At 41.7% G+C, this 25,293-nt stretch overlaps 2 protein-coding genes across 6 annotated transcripts; both read left to right on the top strand.

Annotated features, from left to right (window-relative positions):
• Positions 1-913: 913 nt before the first annotated feature.
• Positions 914-10,653, top strand: simc1 (SUMO interacting motifs containing 1). 3 transcript variants are annotated; one of them, XM_088382658.1, is made up of 12 exons: positions 914-1,015; positions 2,442-2,550; positions 5,634-5,704; positions 5,977-7,062; positions 7,150-7,397; positions 7,507-7,576; positions 8,087-8,247; positions 8,908-9,000; positions 9,129-9,260; positions 9,362-9,518; positions 9,865-9,949; positions 10,221-10,653. In XM_088382658.1, exons 3-12 carry the CDS (start codon positions 5,687-5,689, stop codon positions 10,430-10,432), a joined length of 2,262 nt encoding a protein of 753 aa, XP_088238784.1. In that variant the 5' UTR covers positions 914-1,015; positions 2,442-2,550; positions 5,634-5,686; the 3' UTR covers positions 10,433-10,653. The 3 variants fall into 3 exon arrangements, 2 of the variants coding, with proteins under 2 accessions (XP_088238784.1, XP_088238774.1); XM_088382648.1 differs by lacking the exons at positions 914-1,015; positions 5,634-5,704 and having other exon boundaries at positions 1,083-2,550; XR_015859785.1 differs by lacking the exons at positions 914-1,015; positions 5,634-5,704; positions 10,221-10,653 and having other exon boundaries at positions 1,078-2,550; positions 9,170-9,260.
• Positions 10,654-11,307: 654 nt separating this feature from the next.
• Positions 11,308-25,009, top strand: cnot6a (CCR4-NOT transcription complex, subunit 6a). Of its 3 annotated transcripts, none has more exons than XM_088382674.1 (12): positions 11,308-11,466; positions 12,514-12,635; positions 15,672-15,858; positions 16,090-16,175; positions 16,258-16,362; positions 16,497-16,565; positions 17,744-17,901; positions 18,001-18,155; positions 18,311-18,465; positions 18,536-18,769; positions 18,999-19,201; positions 21,072-25,009. In XM_088382674.1, exons 2-12 carry the CDS (start codon positions 12,524-12,526, stop codon positions 21,285-21,287), a joined length of 1,680 nt encoding a protein of 559 aa, XP_088238800.1. In that variant the 5' UTR covers positions 11,308-11,466; positions 12,514-12,523; the 3' UTR covers positions 21,288-25,009. The 3 variants fall into 3 exon arrangements, with proteins under 3 accessions (XP_088238800.1, XP_088238818.1, XP_088238809.1); XM_088382692.1 differs by having other exon boundaries at positions 11,330-11,466; positions 12,522-12,635; XM_088382683.1 differs by having other exon boundaries at positions 11,360-11,452.
• Positions 25,010-25,293: the final 284 nt, after the last annotated feature.

Genomic DNA, 25,293 nt, shown 5'->3' with positions numbered 1-25,293 from the left:
TTTGTTCATCGGTGCCTGATCGAAATATAGCTCATTTTCACCTATATGCAATAAGGGAGCAGATGTGACCTCTGACTGTCAGTGGTAGAGAGCGTTAACAATCTCCTTTCGATATCTAACTTAATTCAGACATGAAATTGAAACGCCCTTAGTGGTGTTGCTATTTTGTCGCCAGTGCCAAGACTCCTCTTACTTTTTTTTGCATCATTGCCCGACTTCAATGTTTAAGAGCATGAAAAAATCGTAGCCGTCATGCAGCTATAACCCAAAGAAACATAAAATATCATTTTTAAATGGTGATTTTAAAAGTGCAACCACATATGCATATTCTTCAATGCACATATGTGTCGCTGATCAATATTAAATTAATGTGCATGTTGAAGGGGTATGTGGAGGATAGAGGGAACATATACTTCGAGAAAGATCAACCCCCATCGATGAAAATATTTCAGACGCTTGAGTTCTTTTCTGCATCCGTGTGTCAAGATTTGTCACGGTAACATTCTCATGATATCATTGAAATTGATATTAAACAGGCTTTCAGTTCTCTACCATTTTGCCTGAATGCATTCCTGGTGGCATATGTATGTGAAATATGTGTAGATGGTATTGTATTTTCAATACACAGACACACACAAAAAAAGATGATTTTCGTATTTTCCTGATGCCATTGCCTTCTGGTGTGTTGACAAACTGTACTCCCGTTTCAAATCTTAACTCTCATGGTTTGCTGCTCATTAGGTATGCCGACGTTTAAATGGTATAGCCCTCATGCTTGGATCTTGGAGGATGATTTTCAAAGCATATCTTCACTGGAATGTGCAGGCACATCCACTTTATATTGACAAATATGCTGTGGCCTATATGTATGTCCCTCTTTGCATCAAAGACACAACATCAAATACATCAAACAGAAAGGAAAGATATCAGCGTGTGGGGATAGTTGAGTGTAGCTACAAGTGTCACAGTGCTGCAAAGTGTCAAGCTTACTTACATCTGGAGGCAGGCATCGGAGGTCAGTTGCTCTATTCATCCAATTATTTGACTAACAACTGTTTTTTTGGGAAAAACAATAATCCCTTTAAGAGGGAAAAACACTACTTTCTTAGAACTGTTCTTGACAGCAACAGGCCCTTGTGAAAAGTGATCTCATAAAACATTAATAACGCAGATGAAATTGCACAGTAGCCTCTTGAACAAATATTTTTAGTTTGCTCGTCTTGGCTGTAAAACACCAGTGAGAGTTGGCTTCACTGTGCCATAAAACAACAACAACAAAATAGGTTCTTTTTGAACGCTCCATCTGTTTCTTGCTCAATGGTAACTTTGGATGAAGAATGTATTTATTAATTCAGTGTTTGACGACTAATGTATTAATATCAGCAGTACCAAAGCAACATGTAGGAATGTATCAGTATCAAAGCAACATATAGGATCATGAATGCCTTTGATTATTTGCATGTTCAAGAGGACGAGCATTTACAGACTTTTTGGCACCTCAGAATATTCACATACATTCACGAGATATCTGCAAAACCTGAGCGCCTCCAAGTGGCGCCCGTTTGGGCACTTTGTAACTGTGAAGAACTAAAATGAACACGCAAGGCGTTCCTAAAATAATAATACAAATACCAAACCTACAATTAAAAAAACATTCAGCCTATATGCACTTTGAATTTTCAAATTAAAATATGCAAACAAGCAAAGTATTGTCAATCACGAAGTTACTCTGATCCTCGGTAGTATGAAACTACTGTATTTCAATGCAAATGTTGAAATCTCATACACGTGATTTCTTCCCCCCACATCACACATGGTGTATAAAATATCCGTATACCTCATTTTCGCGAACCTCTCGAAAAATTTAAGATTTAGTATTCATTTTTGAGTAAATACAATTATTTATTTCACATATACTATGTTGCACAATTGTATTGTGGAAGCCAAAAGGAATCACTTCATGTTTAAGTCCGTCTCACCAGAACTTCTTTATTTTCAGGAGTCCTGTATTATCTGCTGCATTAATTTGGCTATTTTCCCCCTATATTTTCCATTTACCACATCTAATTCCTAATCTTTTTTTTCTTTTTCATCTGCTATTGACCTGGCCTATCCGGCCGTTTTCATCAAGCAAACGTGAAGGTTTGCATTGCCTATCCCTGTGTACCACTCCGTTACTGTAGATGTCAGTGTGCACAATTAATGCCGATTCGTGTCGCAGAAGAAGACCAAGACCAGCGATGAAACCGGAAGCCGTATCGACGCATGATACAAATATACTATCTAGTTTACTACTCAGTACCTGTCGTGTAAGATAAACTTTTTAAATGACTATTTTACTTTAAGAGTTGCTGGACTTAGTTTTACGCTCCGTAAATGTCGCGAGGCTAAGGAAGAAGAGGGATGAATGATGTCATCACCATCACCTCTGACTCTGACAGTGATGAATCCGGTTTGGAATTTGTCGGCTCTTACAGCGTCTCTACCGCCGAGCCAGAATCCACCTCGGCGGTACTCGTTGGCGTCCAAGACGCCATCATCAACCCACTTGTAAGTACGTTATATTGACGCAAATTGCTCAACAAGAAAAGTGCCAGTTAACGCTTGAGAAGGTGCCAGTTGGCGCTAGAGCAGGCGTGGCCATCAAGCGATGCTCCGTTGAATTAAAACGTATTTATTTATTTTTTACTTTGACTTTTAGAAACACATTGTGCACTTACTAGATTTATGCCAGCAGGTGGCAGTAAACTGTCTTTCAGGGGGAACAGGTGTTGTGCTCGATTTGGTTCCCCCGTGAGATTTTGTTCCCCCTGCCGCGGGAGCGCGCACGCCTTGTTTGGAAAGCGAAAAACCGATGCCGTACGACGTCGTACGGCGTCAGCACTATGTTGTTTTCAATAAAAACATGAAGAATTCACGTTTGCGTCAGTCAATTTTAATTTTTATAAAGGATTATTCTCATTTGATGTCTTTAAATTCATCCGCGTTCTGCCATTGAAGCGGGGTGCATTCAAAGACCAGTCGTAAAGACGGAACACTCACTCACATCACCAAAAAGCAACGATATAATTACGTGAGCTCTTTGCATAAACCTCGATGCAAAGAAACTCCTCCTTTTGGGTACCGTTACATGCTACAAGGAGTATATATTACAAAGGAGACTTTATTCTTAATTGTAATCATTCATCCATCCATTTTATTACTCAGGTATTTTCAAAGCGAATTAATATTGTTGCATTTATTAATTTGCTTTAAAATGACAGCGCAATATAATTAAAAGCTGACACTCTAGCAATGTCAAACGTGTTCATTTAAGAAAAAGCCACACACGTTTTGTGATCAAATCTTTCATAACGACAATGATTTGAGTGAATTGATTTGAATGAATAATTGAGAAGACATTTCAGTTCTGAAGGCTCCTTTTGTCCCAAGCAAAGTGAAAGGTGGTGGGATAAAAATTGTAACAGGAACGCTATAAAAAATGTCAAGGCGTGAATATTTGTGCCCCCCTCCCATTTTGAGAACGGTGAGTCCTAGACTCCAGCTGTTTTTTTCCTGTCTTCCTGGGGGTCTGCTCAGGTAGTGTGGCAAATCTGAACAGGTTCCCTCATTCCTAGCCCAAGTTACAGGGGGGGAACATATCCTCATGGGTGGCCCGTGAGGATATGTTCCCCCCCCTTATTTTGAGAACGGTGAGTCCTAGACTCCAGCTGTTTTTTTTCTGTCTTCCTGGGGGTCTGCTCAGGTAGTGTGGCAAATTTGAACAGGTTCCCTCATTCCTAGCCCAAGTTACAGGGGGGGAACATATCCTCACGGGCCACCCATGAGGATATGTTCCCCCCCTGTAACTTGGGCTAGGAATGAGGGAACCTGTTCAGATTTGCCACACTACCTGAGCAGACCCCCAGGAAGACAGAAAAAAAACAGCTGGAGTCTAGGACTCACCGTTCTCAAAATAAGGGGGGGGAACAAATCCTCACGGGTGCCCCGTGAGGATATGTTCCCCCGTGAGGATATGTTCCCCCCTTGTAACTTGGGCTAGAAATGAGGGAACCTGTTCAAATTTGCCACACTACCTGAGCAGACCCCCAGGAAGACAGAAAAAAAACAGCTGGAGTCTAGGACTCACCGTTCTCAAAATAAGGGGGGGAACATATCCTCACGGGGCACCCGTGAGGATATGTTCCCCCGTGAGGATATGTTCCCCCCTTGTAACTTGGGCTAGGAATGAGGGAACCTGTTCAAATTTGCCACACTACCTGAGCAGACCCCCAGGAAGACAGAAAAAAAACAGCTGGAGTCTAGGACTCACCGTTCTCAAAATAAGGGGGGGGGAACAAATCCTCACGGGTGCCCCGTGAGGATATGTTCCCCCCCTGTAACTTGGGCTAGGAATGAGGGAACCTGTTCAAATTTGCCACACTACCTGAGCAGACCCCCAGGAAGACAGAAAAAAAACAGCTGGAGTCTAGGACTCACCGTTCTCAAAATAAGGGGGGGGAACATATCCTCACGGGCCACCCATGAGGATATGTTCCCCCCCTGTAACTTGGGCTAGGAATGAGGGAACCTGTTCAGATTTGCCACACTACCTGAGCAGACCACCAGGAAGACAGAAAAAAAACAGCTGGAGTCTAGGACTCACCGTTCTCAAAATGGGAGGGGGGCACAAATATTCACGGCTTGACATTTAATATAGCGTTCCTGTTACAATTTTTATCCCACCACCTTTCACTTTGCTTGGGACAAAAGGAGCCTTCAGAACTGAAATGTCTTCTCAATTATTCATTCAAATCAATTCACTCAAATCATTGTCGTTATGAAAGATTTGATCACAAAACGTGTGTGGCTTTTTCTTAAATGAACACGTTTGACATTGCTAGAGTGTCAGCTTTTAATTATATTGCGCTGTCATTTTAAAGCAAATTAATAAATGCAACAATATTAATTTGCTTTGAAAATACCTGAGTAATAAAATGGATGGATGAATGATGATTACAATTAAGAATAAAGTCTCCTTTGTAATATATACTCCTTGTAGCATGTAACGGTACCCAAAAGGAGGAGTTTCTTTGCATCGAGGTTTATGCAAAGAGCTCACGTAATTATATCGTTGCTTTTTGGTGAAGTGAGTGAGTGTTCCGTCTGTACGACTGGTCTTTGAATGCACCCCGCTTCAATGGCAGAACGCGGATGAATTTAAAGACATCAAATGAGAATAATCCTTTATAAAAATTAAAATTGACTGACGCAAACGTGAATTCTTCATGTTTTTATTGAAAACAACATAGTGCTGACGCCGGCGGTCGCCGTACGGCATCGGTTTTTCGCTTTCCAAACAAGGCGTGCGCGCTCCCGCGGCAGGGGGAACAAAATCTCACGGGGGAACCAAATCGAGCACAACACCGGAACAACAATATATTCATTCATCCATTCATCTACTCATCCATTTATCTTCTGAAACAAGTCTGATTGGGTCACACCAGATGAAATGCAAGTTGCATTCACGTGTTGTGGTTGACATACAGATTTTATTTCACAGAGGCATTACAATATGCAGTCATGGGGGGAAGACAGTATGTTTCTCGAGTTCAAAGTGAAATTTGTGTTGGCTGAAATGTGCAAATTTTTAGGTAGAGACAAATGATACAACGCTTGTCCTCACTGAGCTCACTCCAAAGGTGAGATGGAGCCTGTCTATAAGGTAAGTATAGTTTTATGTAGTGGCAAATGTGGAATTGTAATTTGTGACACGTAAATAAAGTGCTTGCAATCATAGATTGAAATCTATTTTGCCTCAGTTGCTTCTAGATACAACAAATGAAGTTATTTATTTATTGAGTAAATATGACAAAAGATAGGACACTAATTTGTACACGTTTTTGTGGGCTCCACATCCATGCACAATTACTGTCTGAGCGTATTTTTCCTGTCTACATGTACAGCAATTACAAGTAAGATTTTTCGTTTTTCCAGATTCCGACTGGGGAGAGAGAATCAACAAAGGCTGATCCAGAAGTGAAGTTGCATGAAAAACGAATAGACTTCAGTGAGACTTTGACAAAGAAGGCCAAACAAGAGGAGAGCGTACTAAATAGAACATGGAAATATGACAGCCAAGAAGACCCAGCGTTCACATGCAACCATGCACAAGATGGGATTACCATTTCGAGGAGGGGGATAGAAGACCTGACTGATGCAGAGTCAAACAGGTTGGATCAGCTCTCCCAGAGCATTCCTGTTGACTCTCCATGGTCCATATCAAAAACTGAAGACTTGGAAGACTCTTTAACTTGTGGGAATGAGGCAGAGAAAGACTGTCTCAAAGACAGTCATCAGAATGCAGATCAAGTTGAATTCAGGGGAGGCCAACAAGAAGAGGACAACATACCAAAACGAACATTGGAATATGACACTTTAAATCTTGATTTACATGCACACAAATCACCTAGGCCGGACTGTGTTAAATTGAAGCCAAATGTGGAAGTGCCATCTGTTCATTTCAAACCTATCTCGAATCACCAAATACCCAAAAACTGTCCTTTCATAGGGACAGGAAAAACGGAAGGCCCACATTCAGAACAGGACGCTTCTCTTAGAGTCACAGAAGATGCCACCCTGATGTTAGTGGTTCCCGGACAACCACACGACACTGCATTGTCGGGGAACATACCCTCTTCTTTTACCCCTGCCTCATCTCACACAAGCAACAGCCAAGAAGACCCAACGTGGATCACATGTGACTGCACACAGGACAAGCCCACCATTTCAAGGTTGGAGGTGGAAGATGGGATTGACGTGGAATCAAACAGGTCTGATCATCTGTCCCTGAGCAATCCCGTTGACTCTCCTGTGTCCATTTCCAAAAATGAAGATTTGGATGCCTTCTGGGCAAGTCGCGATGAATTAGAGAGCGACAGTCCAACCTATTTGATGTGGCAAAGAGACAGTGATGACGAAGGGAACGCTGATGTTGAGTACAGGGGCGCCAGTCAGGACGAAAGGCATTTTGTTTGCCCACGTGCGTGCCAGAAAATAATGGACGGATTAGCAAATACCCTGGTTGGAATCATTATTCACACGTTTTGAAAATGTAATTCACTTACTCGCACTTATTAAACATCGGCTTATCACACGTTTTCTTTCTAGATGCATGAGGAAACTATGAACTGTGACGAATCAACGGTTGACTGCCACCAAAGCCTCAGCTTAGTTTACGCCACCATGGACGAGAAGTGCCACGAAGGCACGTTGCAGCTTTTGTCGGACCTCCTACATCCCGGTTGCCATCTTCCCCAAGATGTCATGTCCCACCTGCTAAGTGGCATCCTGCTGAACCCTCTGTGTCCGCCTCAAATCTGTGTGCAGGCCTGGAATCTGCTGATGAGGGCACAAAGGTGAGCAAGCCAACAACTCGGAGAGTGAAAGATGGAAGGAAATTTCCGCATATTATTAAGTTGCCATCTTCTCATTCATGCTTTCTTATTCATCACATTTTGATTGCAGACACCACATGGTTGATAAAAACACAGTTCCGTGGAGCTGGGAGATGTTGACTGCTGTCATGTCCACTCAGGTACAGAACAAGATGTGGAATTTAGCCTTGACAACATTCACGGAATATTTTTTCTTTACCAATATACTAATATTAGTACTTCCTCTTGAAAAAAAAAATGCTAATGGACTCTCAAAATATCCATAATTTGTCCTTCATTCTTGTAAATGTAGTGTCATTCATGTGAATTATCCCTTGACAATCACTTAATATTTGAATTATTTGATTTAAAAAAAAAAATGCACGAAAGTTTATTGTTTACAAAGCCTCAAAACACGATACAGGGTCAAGTCGCATTTGGAACCTTTGGTGTGTGAGTCTTACTTCACCTTAGCACTAAACAATTTTTTAAAAAGAATGTATTTGCAAAAATGTTATTGTTTCAAAAACCTAAACGAAATGAGTTGATCGTTTACTGGTGGTTAAAATGAGGTCAGGACTGTTGGTGTAAAATCTCTTTTTTGACGTTTAAGTATTTCACAAGCTATGTATGACTTTACTGATGTTCTTATGCTGGTCTCTCTTCATCAGGAAGGGAAAAAGAAGCATCACCCCGCGGTGATACGCATGCTCCTGGAGTATATTGTGCAGACTTTGGAGGATGACTTCTCTCACAAAAAGTCCACGTCTGAACTCCATCAATCCATCACAAGAGCTACATTGTCGTGCAATCAGCACTTCCAACAAGTACAGTGAGTGTGGCATCTAAGACCTTCGGCCTATTTCAGGCAGAGGAAGCATGCTAATGTTTTGTGACTCAACCTCTATTTTTCTTGAGGAAAAATAAAATGTTGATTATGATGAACCAAAATAATTACACGAGGGAAGAGGATCTATATTTACCTCACTGATAGACTCCCGCTCACCTGAGATCCATGTTATGATAAGCACCGTTGTAATCACAAAAACAACAGGTGCTGTGTCATGTGCCGTCATTGGCGTCTGCCTAAAAAATTCACAAGAGGTTGTTTCAGGTTGCGTTTGCCAATCGTAATGCGTGCGATATAACCACCGGGTCAACCACAACATGTGAATTCAAATTTTGCAGTTACAGCAATGAGCAAAGCATTCCACAATGCACTCAAGATAAAGATGTAAGTTGGCAGAACTAAAACAAATTTTGAGTAAACAGATGTAAGCATTGCTGAAAAATATGGGCGAAGTATAATCAGATTGTTTACAATACATTTCACAAACAAATTTACAAATTTACTCAACAGTCTGTAAATACTCTTAAGTCAATCTTTGGTGGAGTAATTTTTACTGAAATAAAATCATTCGAACGTGACATTGCCCTTGATTGCGCCCGCCTCTTGTCAATTATGATAAATAATATTCTTGGTCTCTTTTAGGGATGTCATTAAGTGGCTGTTTTTTTCCATTATCAAATCAACTGAAAATGAGAAGACTAGTAAAGCTGCTAGAGAAGAAGATGAACATATCAGGTAAATTTGTAAGCACCATTGTAGAAAGGACAAAAACATGTATAAAGGACATACAACCTTCAGGAAAGGTTTTATGTTACTTGTTTTAGTCCTTTTCACATGAGGGGCTAACCTTTTGATACTTTCAGAATCGTGTCCATTCTCCAGAGAATGTTGTGTCTGGCTTTAGAGGCAGATCGCTCTCCTGCAATAAGCTCACACAAGTTGTCCCAGGTGCTCTTTTTCACACTCATCAGCATCAAGCCCCGACGAGCGCACAGGTGAGTGTCAGAGAAGCGTGAACAAATGTTACTGTTCTCCTTCCTGCTACACACTTGTCCTCCATCTGCTGAGGATCTGACTGTGGCCAAATGACTCCCAGGTTACTGCTGCTGGAGAGCATGCAGAGTAACCTGCTGAGATGGAAGCTGCTGGAACAACTTTTGGACGATGCGTGCCCACTGAAAGCACCTGTGCCCATGTCGATCGGTCGCATGCTGCACTTTTTGGAGAACTGCACACTGGCTGCAGACCCAACGGTGACTAGTGCACTCGCCTTGAAAGATGATCTAATTTTAGTAGTAATTGTTAATTAAATGTGTGGATAAAAATGTTTAGTATGCATATGCTGTTTGTTTGGAGAAAACCTCCTTGTAGGATTTATAAGGCGACACAAATTATATATGTATGCCGTGAACCTTGTGTGTTGCATGTGATATTCTATTTTTCAGATCTATCTACTATAAGCAAGACAACTGCAGGAAAAACACGCCCATCTTTAAACACATTTAAACTTATCAAAATACACTTAAACTTGAAAGGCCCGTCGCACAGAAAGAAAAACTCTATCCAATGTCTAAATAATTGATGATTTTGATTCCCCAGGATGATGGCGTACGTTGGAAGAAATGGGAGGAGTTGGTTAAACACCTCTGGATGTTGCTCGTCAGCTACAACACAACAATGAAAGGTGACGTGATCATCGTGTTTAGGGAACTTTTTTTTTTCGCCATCTTGAATATACCTACGGTATATCTGGATTCAATTTGATTGCTAACCTTAATATATGATTACAATTTCAGGATTCAACTGATTAGTTTTTAAACACTCTGCTTGTCCATTATCATTGAATTGATTGACCACTGTGCATTATATCTCTGCTGGCTAGAGGATGTTCAAATAACTTTTTCATGACCTGTGTATTTACGCACTAACCTCCACACTGTATACTTCATCTCTAGGATTTCTACACAACCCAGCCAGCAAGCAAAAAAGACAGCCAGGGTCCTTGGTCAACAAGAAGGATGATATGCTAACAAAAGCAGACATTTGTAAATCCGTGGAGGCCTTTCTGTCCAGATCTCAGGCAGACGTCGGCCAAGCGTTGCCTCTACACGTGGAAGAGTCCCTCACTTATTTACAGGATTTCCTTCTTGATGTCTGTGAAGGTTAAATGAGGGGAACACAGTTGAGTTAGTTGAATATTACACGCTATGTAAAATAGGTCTTTTTAGAACTACAAACAAATGATTGCTTATACGCATGTACATAACGTGGAAAGATTCGGTCTGTATTTATAGTGATCATTTTATTTTTTTAATTGCACACAGTGTACATTATTGAACATTTCTGGCTGACATTGTTAACTGTGAATTACAAAGACTAATCAAATGACTTACTTTTTTGTAAATGTTAAAATAAGCGTTTCGTATTTATGATTGTGGGTAGCAATTGTCCACGTTAAGTTTGCAGTTTGCACTTGAGCCTGTTGCTTGTCTGGTCCAGCTGACTTTGAGTGAGAGGCAGAATACATCCTTGACGGGTCGTCTGTCAGTTTGAAGCCACATTGCTAATTCACACAGACTAGACCTTTTATTAAGAAGCAAATTGGTTTGTAGTAACAAGCCTTTTATGATGAATCCAAGATGATTTTTTTTCACTCCATTAGTGGTTGCACTTGGACTCATAAAAAAGGTCCTAACCCTCATAGGCAAACTCGGACATTTAGGTCCATTATTCTTCCATCCATTTTCTGTACCACTTGTCCTAAAGAGTCAGAGATGGAGCTATAGAGTTACTTCCGAGATGTAATATACTATTTCATATTACTAATGAGTTTCTCTGCGCTATGGTCATTATGTATAGTAATGTTACGTATGTCACTTTATTTTCACTTTACATGGACTTTTAACTCATCTTGCACACACGTCTGAGTTGGTCCTATTGATGCAGTAGTACAGCAGTGGACGAATGTCATCGATCATTACTTAATATAAGACGAACCTTTGTAATGGTGAGAGTTTTATTTTGATTCAACAGCTGTTGGAGCCCGTCAGTCGCGGACCAATCAGAGCACTCGCCGTTATCAGCACGGGGAAAAAAATCCCCACGGTCGCCATAATACAGCAGCAGCGGAAACGGCCGAGAAGTGGCTAGAAAACAAAAGAGCGCACGCAGTCGTCCTCGCCATTTGGTATGCTCTTGCAGGTATAAATGCTATTCTTCCCATCCAGCGCACTCCACATTCACTCATCTCGTCGCGCATTTAGGTCGAGTCGGATACAGAAAAAACATCGGTGTTTATTTTTTTTCACATAGCGAGACTTAGAATGTCAAGTCGCTCAGCTTCGAATAATTGGATCTGTTAGCTTGTAGCTAGCTAGCTAATTCGCGCTAATGCTAAAATAGCTTGGAAGGAATCGCAGACACGGTATTGTGATGCTTATTAAGCCATTACATTTGAATAAGAATTACACAATTTTAGTGCCTTCAGTAACATAGGCTAGTTAGCAGTGGCTAGCTAGCTGCTTGCGATGCTTCTTGGCCTAGTGTTGTTCGCTAGGTTGTGCAAGGCTGTTATGTAAACAATTGAGATGTACCTTCTCATAAATTTTACTGCGCGTCTTTGATACGCATGTTGGGATAATGCTAAACGCAATAATAGCGGGATCTGACCCACTTAGTGACTTCCTTTCTCTTTTTATTTCCGAGGAAATGTGTCCGTGTTAACGTTAGCTGTGTGGCGTGTGTTATGTAGAGTCTGGTGGCCAACAAAACCTATTTGGGTTAAGCTAGGCTAATCGGCGATCGTCAATGAGCAGGAAAGAAAAAAAAAACATCTAATTGGTACTTAAACGGTTATAAACACTACATTTTAAACTGTGGCATTCTTGCGAAAATTTATTAGTGACTCTGTGGTACTTAGTGTAGTTTCTTAGGATACTCATCCAATATAGTTAGTCGGCTTGTTAGATGACATTTTCATTACGTTGTTATTTTTCAGGCACATGTGATTGTAGAGCCTCCATTTAATACTTGCACACATCTACAAATATCTTTCCTCTCTATCAAATTTAATGCAGCATCTCCCCAACTTAAGATGTCAAATTGGTTGTGATGTGTGTAATTTCAGTAAGCCATTTTTTCTATGTAAACAGCTTTGGTTGTGATTGAGTTTTCCATTTAATGACAGAACTTTATAATTTTATTTCCAGCCACTCCTAACGACATTGATCCTCCATCCCCTCTCGCTAGTGTTACAGGAATGCCCAAGGAAAAATATGACCCGCCGGATCCCAGGCGGATGTACACGATAATGTCCAGCGAAGAGGCAGCCAATGGGAAGAAGTCGTACTGGGCTGAGCTGGAAATTAGTGGTGCGTATTTATTCAAGCTTTCCCTGGCCGTTTTTGTTTTTTAAAATAATTGTGGCAATTTGGACCCACCCAACTTAGTGTTCTTTGTTGAATTTTCCAGTCCGTATTATTTTTGGGTTATTTAAATATGACTTAAGGATATACCGAAATATTTCTTGGGGGAGTGCGAAAACCAGAAATAAAAAAACGAATTCCAAAACTCCAAAAGAAATAAGACTGCACCTTAAATACTTAAATTTAAAAATACTGGACTGGGTTTTGCACTTTGCAAATGCACTTTGTAATTAGTTTAGTCCTTTGTTTCTGTCACTCCTTGAGCAGATTTAACAGAGTATCTGTTCTATTTGAGACAGTATTTGACACCAAAATGACTTAATGACACTGTTGTGCGTATTACACCTAATCAACCACAAGTTTGTAGTGATGAGGCTATTTTCTCTTATTTAGCCACAAAATGAAAATAAAAATAGTTGGATGATTCTGCAGGGTTATGTTTTTTTTGTTCAGCATTATATAGTATCAACACTTAATACAAGTCACCAAGGTGGGTGGAAACGCCCTTGGGATGGACCACTCGCAATCATGTTTGCATCTCTAAATTTTTTAAGAGTAACAGAGTTGATCATTATTGACTTCAATCCCACATATAAAGCATAAAGTGGGCATATGTTGCAATGATAAATGAACCACGAAGAGGATTCATTTTTGACATGAGTCAATAATGGGGCGTCATCTTTAGTTGCCGTCTCCATGAAATGACACCAACGAACGACTAATTTCTGCAAACATTTGCCACTCTTCGCCTCACTCCATACACGGACCTAGGAAGTCAGAAATATAGAAAAGAGACGAGCCTTTCCATGCAGGACTGGATTTTCAATGAACACTGCGTTATGTCAAGTCACATTTGTTGTAATGTGGAAGACGACACATACTTTGTGTCCAATTGGTCATTACTATATACAGTACTGGACAAAGGTTTTTGGCCACCATAACATTGTGGTTTTGGCAATGCCATTATGGTCATAAAAGCTAGATTGCCACAAAAGATGCAGAGAATGGAGCTGGGAATACATGCGAACAAAATTCATGCTGTAGAGCTTTTTGTTTTGGTTTATTTTTTCATCGACTCGTGAGCAAAACACCTTTGTTAATGGAAGATGGGGAACAAACAGGAGATGCCAACATGAATATGATGTTCGACAATTCCAATTGTTGACTCGCATCGTAAAAAAAGGCACTCTTATTCAGATCATTGCCAAACAGTAATCAGACATTTGGCGTTGGTAATTGAAATGCAATTGTTTTTTTCCGTCACACTTTATTCCTCTGCAAGGTTTTGTGTATTAATGTGTGTAAACCTACTGTGTCCTAGTTAGTTCATGTTTTGCAAGTCATATTAAAAAGCTTGTGGAGACAAACCTAGCGGTAGCCTTTGCACAGTACTGTATGTGTTTTTATCGTCGCAGTGATGCTTAACTCCTTCTTCAGCGTGTGAGTGGTGCGGCTGCAATTTGACTGATAAAAAATAAGTGTTTTGTGACGCACTTGAAGCAGTGTTCAGCCTGCAGTTGAGAGGTTTGGCAGTATGTGCAAAGTAGCAGCAACAGGAGGTGGTCTGTTTTCTTTGTCAAAGATGTTAGTCAGGGTGACTTTCCAGTATCTGAATTGATAAACTACTGCTAGTTTCTTATTGGTTGCCATTGTCATGACGTTTCAGGATACACAGCTAAAAAATAAAAGTAAACAAATGCTATTACCTTACTGTGGCTCTGTATTAACTCTGCGCTATTATTAGCGATATGACAGGATTTACCCTAAAGATGAAAATCTGTCCATGCAAACCTTCAACCTCAGTACAACACAGCATGGATTTTGAAAATTGGATGAAGCGTTTCATAGAAATTGAAGTTTTTGTGTAGGGGGATGGGGAGTGTTTTTCTTTTCCCCTAAACCAAGAACAAATGAAATAAGCCACACCAGTTTTTACTGTCTCTCTCGTCAGATCTACATATTTTATTCAACACAACACATTGATGTACCTGGCCATGCTGAATTTAATTTTTCATTTATTCCATTGAAAAATGCCCTTTCAAAGACCCAAATTAGTTTAGATGACAAAGCTGTAACAAAAACAAAGGGGTGCACTGCATTTCTTTTCCCAATCTAAAAATTGTGAATCTGGCTATTCAAATTTTGACATATGAACCCGTAATGTAAAAATGTAGTACAAAACAACAGTTTTTAGTGCCAAGGTCAGAAAGACTTTAATAGATATTCCTGATGTCACAAGTAGCGCTTTTTCTCAGGAACTACCTGATGTATTTGGCTGAAACATATGCTCTTGTTTATGACTATTGAATGCAACAGACGTTTGGTGAGACCACATTAATTCTCCTTGATACTATATTTGCCTTAAATTGTATGATGCCTCCACAAATATTCTCTTTTGTAACATTGAGAGCAGTATCATGGGACATTGTCATAATCAATGGTTGAAATATTATTTCCATTCACAGAGCTGCCAAGTGTTCCGAATTGCGCATAATTCATTATGGAACTTCAAATGTTCCAGAAATGGGGGGGGGGGACTTTAAACTCTGGCATTGTGCAGCTGCAGTCGATCCTTTAACTCTGGTGCTCAGCGAACTCCTTCGATTACCTGAAAAGTTTCCACCATAAAAAGCTACCAGTAGTTTAAACGAGCCGGACTTCGAAGGTGGGCTCCTCAAGGTGGGCTGCTGTGATGTTTCACACTTGCCCTAAAATAATTGACTTAAATAGCGCAAATTAAACATTATGAGAGTGAATCACTCTAAACTGTAGAGTGAGTTTATCTGTTGTGAAAGATGTTTGAAGTGCAAATTATTATTATTATTTTTTTCTTAAATCCTACCACACACGCGCACTCATTGTTACTGTTATACTCCATAGTCGATATAAGACTTGAGTAGGGGAAGTGTCAGAGTGGTTGACTGCTGTTTTGCAAAAACCAAATGGGATCTCAAGCCCCTTCCCATTCCCATATGTTTTCAGGTCGAGTGAGGAGTCTCAGCACAGCCCTGTGGTCCCTCACCCACCTCACTGCCCTGCACCTCAGTGACAACTCATTGTCACGCATCCCGCCAGACATTGCCAAACTTCACAATTTGGTGTACCTGGATCTTTCATCCAACAAGATCAGGAGTCTGCCGGCAGAGCTCGGCAACATGGTGTCTCTCAGGTGAGCGATCTCCCATTTTTCCATTATCTGTTCCGTTCGTTTAGACAGATTGCTTTGCATTTTTCTGCGTAAAGACATTTCAGACTATTCATTCCCCTTGTAGCAATTAGCTTTTTTTTTTTTTCTTGTAGAAGTCCAGTCTCATTTGACTCTTCGTGTGAATTAGATACTTGCTGCGAAGGAGAAAATGTTCATTCCTGTTGATTAAACATAAATGTTTTCCTTCCACAGGGAACTGCTTTTAAATAACAACCAGTTGCGGGTTCTGCCTTTTGAATTGGGAAAACTGTTTCAGTTACAAACTCTGGGGTTAAAAGGTGAGGAGCTAATTAACATCAAGCGTAGCCACCTTTTCCTTGAAATGTCATTTTCTCTTTGTGCTTTTCTTTTCCACTCTAGGAAACCCACTTGCACAAGAAATTATGAGCCTCTACCAGGAACCTGATGGCACGCGAAGACTGCTCAATTACTTGTTAGACAATCTGGCAGGTGCTATCAAGCGCAGTGAGTGGCCTTTCTTAAAACCCCATCCCTCCATATATCTGGCATTTCTGTCAGATTTGCCAATTTGTTAATACTTGGGTAAATTCCACATACATTTCACCTGATATCGCAAACACATTTTTTTCCTCTTCCAGTACCAACAGAGCAGCCCCCAGCCCGATCGTGGATCTCTCTCCAGGAACCAGACAGAGCCCGGCCATCAGGTAACTTGGCAATCTTCATACTGTATTAGTACACAGTGCAAATTTTCCATGGTTAAATATTAGCCAACAAAACTGCAATGTATTTACATTATGGACAGAGGGCTGACTTGTGTGGTGCAGAATAAAGGTCAAGCCTTCCCTCCCCTTCTGGTAGTAGCAGGGCTGTCTGTTAATAATTACAACTAGGAATGCACAATATTCATCAGACTGATAATTTATCAGTTGATATTGGGGGAAAATGACATCATGTCCCATCAATCGGGCAATACAAAATAGGTCGATATTCAGGCCAATATTGAAATCCGCATCAAATACACTAATGTCCAAAGAGTTGAAGTCTCCTCGACTCTAAGAAATATTTACAATTTAATCATGGCGTGAAAATGTTCACAAGCGCATGGTCCCATTCACTTAGATGAGCGCTTTAGCTGAGGCTCCCTCGGCGCTCCCCATGCCCGCTAGCCATGGCTCCACCTCAGGTGGCCGCCTTCAGGTGCTGGCGGAGTGCCCGTACACAGGAGAGCAATGATGCCTTTTCCTTTTTAACTGGACTTTTACTTACCTTTGTTGCTGGATTCTATAATCGTGTGGATTTAATCGACATTGGATTACAATAAAAAACGGAGTTTTGGTGACTTTTCACCGCACTTTCAACATTACGGATGAGATGACGCGACCAGCGAAACCCTCTGTGGGTCATTGTGGAGTCTGTCTGGTAGACGGCGGCAAAAGTAACATAAACAAAAGCGGGCCAGCCGAGCTTCCCTGCACTTATCATACCGGACGAGATAGCCAATCAAGTGGGACCTCTGGATAGTAGGCGGCAGAGGCGCCGTAAAGAAAAGGGAGACAGCTTAGCTATATGCTAACAGTACTGTATGTGACAACTGTGTCACAAAACACTGGGTAGTTTTTTGACTGATAAATGGTCATTTGTATGCACGTTTTTTTTTTTGCGTACAAAAACATTCACTCGCGCTGCTGTCCTCGCACAGACACCACACACATACACATCTACAGTGCATTTTGTACAATTTCATTGGTCTTGTATACACTATATTAAAAATGTTTTTAAAAAAAACTTGTGGGGTTGATAAGGCGCCATCAACTTCACGACTGCTATATGCATCAGAGATTTTAGGAGTGCTCATCTCCTCACCGTGCTTTCCCCCATGCAGCACTGTTCTCGGTCATGTGCTACAATGTGTTGTGCGATAAGTACGCCACGAGGCAGCTGTACGGCTACTGCCCCTCTTGGGCTCTAAACTGGGAGTACAGGAAGAAGTCCATCATGCAAGAGATTATGGGCTGCAATGCAGACATCATCAGTTTGCAGGTGAGACGTCTGCTATACTGCGGCCTTTAAATCTTTTTGCTCTGTTGTTTAAATGTTTTCCGGTGTATGTGCCACCTTCTGTCTCCTTGTGAAACATAGGAAGTGGAGACAGAGCAGTACTACAATTTTTTCTTGCCAGAACTAAAGGAGCAGGGTTACGACGGGTTCTTCAGTCCAAAGTCGCGAGCTCGGACCATGTCAGAGTCGGACCGAAAACATGTGGACGGGTGTGCAATTTTCTACAAGACAGAAAAGTACGTTGTCAATGGTTTTCTAAGAGTTCAGAATTCTGCATGCCTTAATGTGGTTATTTTTCTGTCTAAACAATTCACCCAAACATGGAGAACCTTACTTGACACACCCTAATGATTAATCCCCGCCATGTCCCCCTGCATTTGTTCATGTCCAGATTCAGTGCAGTGCAGAAGCACACAGTAGAATTTAATCAACTGGCAATGGCTAACTCAGAGGGCTCAGAGGCCATGTTGAATCGCGTGATGACCAAGGACAACATCGGGGTCGCCGTATTGCTTGAAGTCCGCAAAGAGATGATGGAAGTCTCCTGTGAGTACCTGTTACCTTCCTCCATATACTTCTGTACTCTTGTCTTACTTGCGGCATGCCGTTTTTTCAGCCGGCAAGTTGCTGCATGGCATGGAGAAGCAGCTGCTGCTGGTGGCCAATGCCCACATGCACTGGGACCCCGAGTACTCTGACGTCAAGCTGGTTCAGACCATGATGTTCCTCTCGGAAGTGAAGAACATTGTGGACAAGGCGACGCGCAGCCTCAAGTTGTCCTCGGTCTCTGGTGAAACCAATGGCATTCCGCTGGTGCTCTGCGCTGACCTCAACTCTTTGCCCGATTCTGGTGTGTGTCACTTCAGTTTTACTACGTCTGCTCGTAATGGGTTACTTGACAAATCGATATTAGAACGAGGACAACAAGACGATGTCATGATCACTTTTCAAACATGAGTAAATTTGAGGAGTCCCACATCACAATTTACACGAATAACCTCAGCATACCAACATCACAAGGTTGTTCACATTTTTTGATTTTGCTCAGTTCTTAAGAGGCTTTCTGTCTCCCAATGCAGGCGTGGTTGAGTACTTAAGTACGGGTGGAGTGGACTGCACCCACAAGGACTTCAAGGAGCTTCGCTACAGCGACAGCCTGACCAAATTCAATTGCAACGGCAAGAGCAGCACGTCCAACGGCAGGATCACCCACGGCTTCAAGCTGAAAAGCGCTTACGAGAACGGCCTGATGCCTTACACCAACTACACATTTGACTTCAAGGTAAAAATTTTGACTTACAGATAGTCTAGGTATCATTTATGGTTTCAGGTAAAACAATCTTTTGACACAGCGGCATAGAAATAAATGCAAAAATAACATTAAATAAATGACTGTCACACTGATTGTGGCAGCTCATCATTGCTTAGACGTCTCCTCAAAAATGAAAATAGCCCATTACTGGCAAAAAACAGTATTCACGGTTAATGAAACGTTGAGTAAAACCATGGAAACTTGTCAAACTTGGTATCGGTCCATGCCCGTCGATCACCTTTAACCTCAGGTGACGCCTGACTGCGCATCACAGGAAGTTGTCAGCAGTCGCTTGCAGCTAGCAATCAGTTACTAAGAGATTTTGTCTGTTTGATCTGCAATGCAAAGAAACACAATTTGGAGTGGCATTTTAAAATGGTGCATGCCAGCTACAATAGGGATGTTACTGTGAAAATGTCTTTTACTCGCTACAAAGGTGTCACTGTCTCAGTTTCCCACAGAAATTTTCTTTCTTGCATTTGGTTAATTTTTCTTTTCCACACATTGATGGGAAGTTATGGCTGTTGGTCATCATGATATGCATGTGTTTATCAACAAGACAAGACGACAAGAAAACATGTCAGTTTACTGCAGGCTGGAAGAGGTGTGTGGGTTAGTGATGTTGACGCTGAACTGGTTATTTGCAGGAGGTTGGCCGCATTGGTGTTTTTTGTTTTGCGTTTGAAAATTCCTACTGTGTAAGCAGTCTTAGAATGCACCTCGTGTCTCGTGCATGATGTGAGTCTTGTCAACAAGGCCATTTAGGGATGCCCCGATCCGGTATTCTATATCACAATCGGCTCCGGAAGCAGCTTTTTTGTGAGTATCGGACGCAGTCTGAGTCAATCACAGGATGGGGCCGATCCCTTTTCAAGTATTTACATAACGCCAATATGTCTGCTGTGTGGGATTACGTTTCACAGCAACCAAACAGCGACCTGCAATTGCTGTAAGTAAGCGGTCTCCCCGTGGAGTGATTTCATGACTTTACATCAGTGCTTCTCAAATAGTGGAGTGAGACCCCTTTGGCGGTGCGATGCCGCATGTGACCTAGGGGTGCAACAATACAAATAACCCACGGTACAGTCTGTACCTCGGGTTTCGCGCCTCAGTTTCGGTTCGCCTTTCAGCACCAACAGCTTTTTTTTGGTTTTTGGTTTTTTTAAATAATGATTTTGAGACTTTAAAAATATAATGCAACATTTGCAACCATACTGTTGCTGGTACAGTTGCATTGTAATGACAATCTAAAACTACATACATATAGTGTCAAAGTAATTCTCTCTACTACATGGAGACAAAGATTCCAGTTGAACTAAAGGAGAAAATGGAAAAGAAACAAGTACAATGCACTCCTAGGGTGCGGTCAGGCAAGCTTCTGAAGCCGATCCATTCCACAGTGGCCCTGACGCGTGTTGCTTACGGGTGCACGCCAGCCCCTTCTGACACAGTTTGAGTGCTTTTGACAATTTTAAAAGAAATATTGAAGAAGCAAGCGTGTGTTGCTTTCAGCATATTTATAACATATTTGTACTGGTCTGATCGTCCGCTTTTAGTGAACTTTGATTGTTGCACATAGTCGAACCCTGCTTCATCCTTGTTCCTCACTCTCTCGGCTTGACAGATCAACCCCCGCAGTTAAACCAACTGTTCCATTAGTGTTATTTTTACTTTTAATTATTTCTTTGAAACCAGTCCACGACATGAAAAAGATTGGGGGCCTGCTGTGCTGTATAGGAATAATATCAATGACTTTGGCGATTGATTTCAACTCGACTTGAATCGTATTGTAGGCGGTACTCCGATTTGAAATCACATTCTTGACTTTGTCTCCTTTCAGGGTGTCATCGACTACATTTTCTACTCTAAGCCTCACCTGAACGTCCTGGGCATCCTGGGCCCTCTGGATCCTCACTGGCTGGTAGACAACAATGTCAGCGGATGCCCGCACCCTCACATCCCCTCTGACCACTTCAGTCTCTTCTCCCAGTTGGAGCTTCTCCTGCCCAACGTGCCCCCCCAGGTCAATGGTCTCCATCTGCCTGCACGCAGGTAGTGAGTCCCCGCCACTCCCCCGGGGTCGGGCAAAGGGGGGGGTCTGTCCCTCTCTGCCCGTGACCCATCCCACGACCAGCTCTCCCCTCTGCCGCCCCCCGGAGGAGGAAGGCATAAAAGAAAAAAAAACACAACCTGTAAAATATTCGTACGGTGAGGTCTGGCCAACAGGGATTTCGTATGTTGTTAAAGATATTCTATATTTTTCTTTTATTTTCTCTCTGTCTCTTTTTTTTTTTTTTTTTAACTGCTCAAGTCCAATTTGTGTATCACATTTTTTTCTTTTGGACTCCCTTAAATCCCTACATACACGTCTTACGCTACACCGGATGCTAGCTCATCCCGCGTTTTTCGACGCGAGAGAGAGGGCCATGTTTTGCGGAAAAGCTTCCGAGCCGATGGTGTGTGTGTGTGTGTGTGTGTGTGCGCGCGCATGTGTACACTCGTGTGTCTGCCTGTCCTGTATAAACCTGAAACCAGCAAAGACAGCAGACGCAACACTCTTTACAACTCCATCGCGCGGCAAGAGGGCTGGTAGTCAGGAGTCGAGACGGGAACTTTTCCCGCTGTCGTTCTGTGGTGCTCGGGGCCCCGTCGAGTGCTCCTGTGGTGCTGCACCTCCGACCCCCCGCCCCGGCGCCCGACCGTGGTGCAATAGCTCCCGCACGCAGTTTCGCACCCCACCCACTCTAATGGTGCTGCTTGACTTCACAGAGCCAGGAGGAACGCTTTGAGAAACAGCTACCATCCTAATCTCAGACTGTTTTGGGTGTTGTCGTCTTAATGCTATACGGCACTCTCAGCCCGCACTTAATTTTGGGTAGCGACCATTTGGGGATTGAGTTGCTTCTATTTTGCAAGCGAGACTGCCGGTCAAGGGGTGGTACGACCAGCATTCCTCTCAATGTCCAGCGCAACACACACGCACACACACATTTGTAGCACTGTCTCAATGGCCAGTAGTTTCGTTCCTGCGTCATTCAACCTAAACACACACACACACACACACACACTCACTATATAAGTGTTTTCTGTTCTTAGTTGGGTTTTTTTCACAAGTTTGTACAGAATCAAAAGCATAGACTTGGTCTTTACATGATTGTATATGAATCACAGAAGACTTGTTTTCTGGCGTTTTTTTGTACCAAGAGTAAATTATAATCCCATTTGAGAAAAGATTGTATGTAAACTATGACTAAATTTTTATCCCGTTCATGTCGCGGTGAAACTGATGACCAGCTTGTACAAACAACATAAGCAGAAGAAGAAGAGGTTGTTCACGGCGCTTTGTCACAACTTTGCACTCCCTTTGAGATGAACCATTACGTAGCGGATCTGTTGTTGTTGTTTTGAAGCCCCTGCCATTACTTCCCATGTTGATTTGGTTTGATTGTGGGGATTTGTGCGCAAGACATCTGCCGTCAATCATCCCCACCAGCTCATTGACATACAAGCACACGCATATGCCGTGACTGACACCCGACAAATAATAACCCCCCCATGTTCAAGCAAACATCGTACCTCATCGTAGCAGTCGTTGTCTTGCACTACTAAACATTCGACAGACGCCTGAACAACCTTTTCTGCTTTTATTTTTAAATACTGTTGAGACATTTGTGAAGATTTTATGTCCTTTTGTGTTTTGTTAAAAGTTGGTTCTCCTTTTTTACGAGCCGTGACGATGTTAAAGATGTTGTGTATTCCTTTTTGTTTTTTTTGAACCCCCCCTTCAATAATCAGGTATGTGTGTAAACGCCCCACCCCTACTTTGTCCATAAAGATCAGATGTGACTTTTATGATTTATAATAATTGTACATTAGCACAGCTCTGCTACTTTGCTTTTGCAGCCAGATCACCTCCACATTTTATTTTGTTTTCCCCCCAATCTTTAGTTAGTTTTGTCATTTTAAATCCCTCAAGAGCAACCACTTTACATCATCGTGATGTCCAGGTACACACACACACACACACACACACACACACACACACACACACACACACACACACACACACACACACACGCATGTAGCTGAAGCTACTGTCCCATCCGTGGAACACCCCCACTTGGTCCCCCCCATCTCGCCCCAAAATTTCAGCGACAGTATGGCTTTAGATGCCACAGGAAAACAAGCACTTATTAGACTCCGCCCCCTCCACTTTGCAGACATCTCATCACTTTGTTTTAAAGCGACGGAAGCAAATGGGAAGTATGAAGTTAGTCCCCAGAAGTCTTTCCTGTTCTGTTTGTTTGCCTCCAAATGTTTTTAACCGAAAAAAAAAACCAACAACAGTGTCCACTTTTTTTCCTTCCTTTTCCTGAATGGCATTAGTATTGTAGTAGATGAAAAAGCTAGCTTTCTTTTTGTAAAGTGTGAATAAAAGATGTATCTCATGTTTCCTTTCTAAAATGATACTGAATTGTGTTGATGTATAAATACTGAATTCTACAACGTATTGTTTGCTACGTTTTAGTACTTTCCCATTCTACACGCTTAACCCGCCACAAACCAAATTCTCTGTCAACGATGTGCACAGGAGTTGAATGTTCGGAAATGAAGGATGGAGTGTTTTTGGCATCAGCAAAGGCAACATCTTTTGGTGTTATGAACTCAACCCCCTCCTCAACATTTTTTTTGTGTGGTTTTGCTACTTTCAGCTTTATTACGCATATTTTGCCTGGCACTAGCTGGAGAGTGCTAGTGCCTGAAGGTGAGGGCAGCAGAGCTGACCTCTCCTAGTGGCTGCTGAGCTTATGATGTGCCGCTGGTCGCCAGACTGCTCCTGTGATCATTTCTCTCTCGCTTTCTCCACCTGTCTCTCCTTTTCTCTCTTCTTTTGTGTGTAATGTGCTTGATTTCGCACGCTTCGCTCGTGAAGGCGGACTGCCGTCTCCGAGAGCCCAATCGCAGAGCAAAACTCGTGTGATGGTGTTGTGCTTTGTGATTTTGTTTGTGCTCCTTTAGGTGTAGAGTGATCTATTTTCCCTAAGCTGCATCTTTTTGTTGTTGCGGTGCACACCAAAGCTGCTCGTGGTAACAAATCATACCCCACCACCATCTCATCCAAGTCATGTGAATTGGAGAGCTGTGAGGAAACCTTTTCCTTGGACTGACTTCATTGCTTTCACGTTAAATTAATTGCATCCCCTTTCAGAAAAATGGCAATAATACTCAACATTCAGACACATTTTGTTTTAGACATTTTATGTGGAGACTAATGTAGCTTCTTTCATCCTTTAACACTGCGCCCACTGTTGTTAGCCGATGCATTGATTTCACCTGTATATTTGCTCATCTCCTTTCCCCGCTGACTTCGTGCTAGTTGTTCAATGATCAGGATTGTCTATCTGTAGTCAGCTGAGTACATTTTATTGATCTGTCACTGTGTTTATGCACTGGACCAACTATTGTTTACCATTCATTAAATACCAGCAAAAAAAAGAATAAATTCATAACTGATAACAAAACACTTGCACAATGTTGTAGAATGTCCATTAACCCAGACAAGAAATCAAGGCAGCTCTTTTCAAATCAACGCATATTGTTTGAAAAAGGAACTGAATGGTAAACAATGTTTCTGTTGTACACTTATCCGTCCTCTCAAATCTCTTTGAACTAGTTTTGTACTTTTTTTTCATTGACTACAGGTTCTGCTTGTTTCCTTTTCACCTACCTATGTATTTTCCTACTTGTTCAAAATAAATTCTATATTATCTGTTTCAAGCTGTGTCACCTTTTATTCTTTGCAACGAATATTGAAAATAAATTCTACAACTCTTTTCATCTAGCCTCATTTTCCTATTTTGTTTGCCAAATGTTCTTGCTGTGCTTTTTTTTATGTTGAATACACCATCGAAGCTTATGTACTTATTCCAGTTTAAATTCAGTACTTTTATAAGTTTTCTCTCCAAATAATGGACATGTGCAAATATCACTCCAAAGATAAAAAGCCACCTGGGGCTTGTGTTAAACCAATGCTTCACTGAAAACATTGACTAATGTTAAAA

The sequence above is a fragment of the Syngnathus floridae genome, chromosome 1, assembly GCF_059516105.1.
Source record: "Syngnathus floridae isolate MCC-2025c chromosome 1, RoL_Sflo_1.0, whole genome shotgun sequence".
In the NCBI taxonomy this organism is placed as follows: domain Eukaryota; kingdom Metazoa; phylum Chordata; class Actinopteri; order Syngnathiformes; family Syngnathidae; genus Syngnathus; species Syngnathus floridae.
This window is presented reverse-complemented; position numbering and strand designations above follow the sequence as displayed.

Bases quoted from the DNA above. Each gene is read 5' to 3' on its own strand.
- simc1 (XM_088382648.1), top strand. From the start codon at position 2,404: ATGAATGATGTCATCACCATCACCTCTGACTCTGACAGTGATGAATCC. The intron at 7,577-8,086 runs GTACAGAACAAG...TCTCTTCATCAG, and splicing joins CTGCTGTCATGTCCACTCAG to GAAGGGAAAAAGAAGCATCA. The intron at 8,248-8,907 runs GTGAGTGTGGCA...GGTCTCTTTTAG, and splicing joins CAGCACTTCCAACAAGTACA to GGATGTCATTAAGTGGCTGT.
- cnot6a (XM_088382674.1), top strand. From the start codon at position 12,524: ATGCCCAAGGAAAAATATGACCCGCCGGATCCCAGGCGGATGTACACG. The intron at 15,859-16,089 runs GTGAGCGATCTC...TTCCTTCCACAG, and splicing joins GGCAACATGGTGTCTCTCAG to GGAACTGCTTTTAAATAACA. The intron at 18,156-18,310 runs GTACGTTGTCAA...GTTCATGTCCAG, and splicing joins ATTTTCTACAAGACAGAAAA to ATTCAGTGCAGTGCAGAAGC.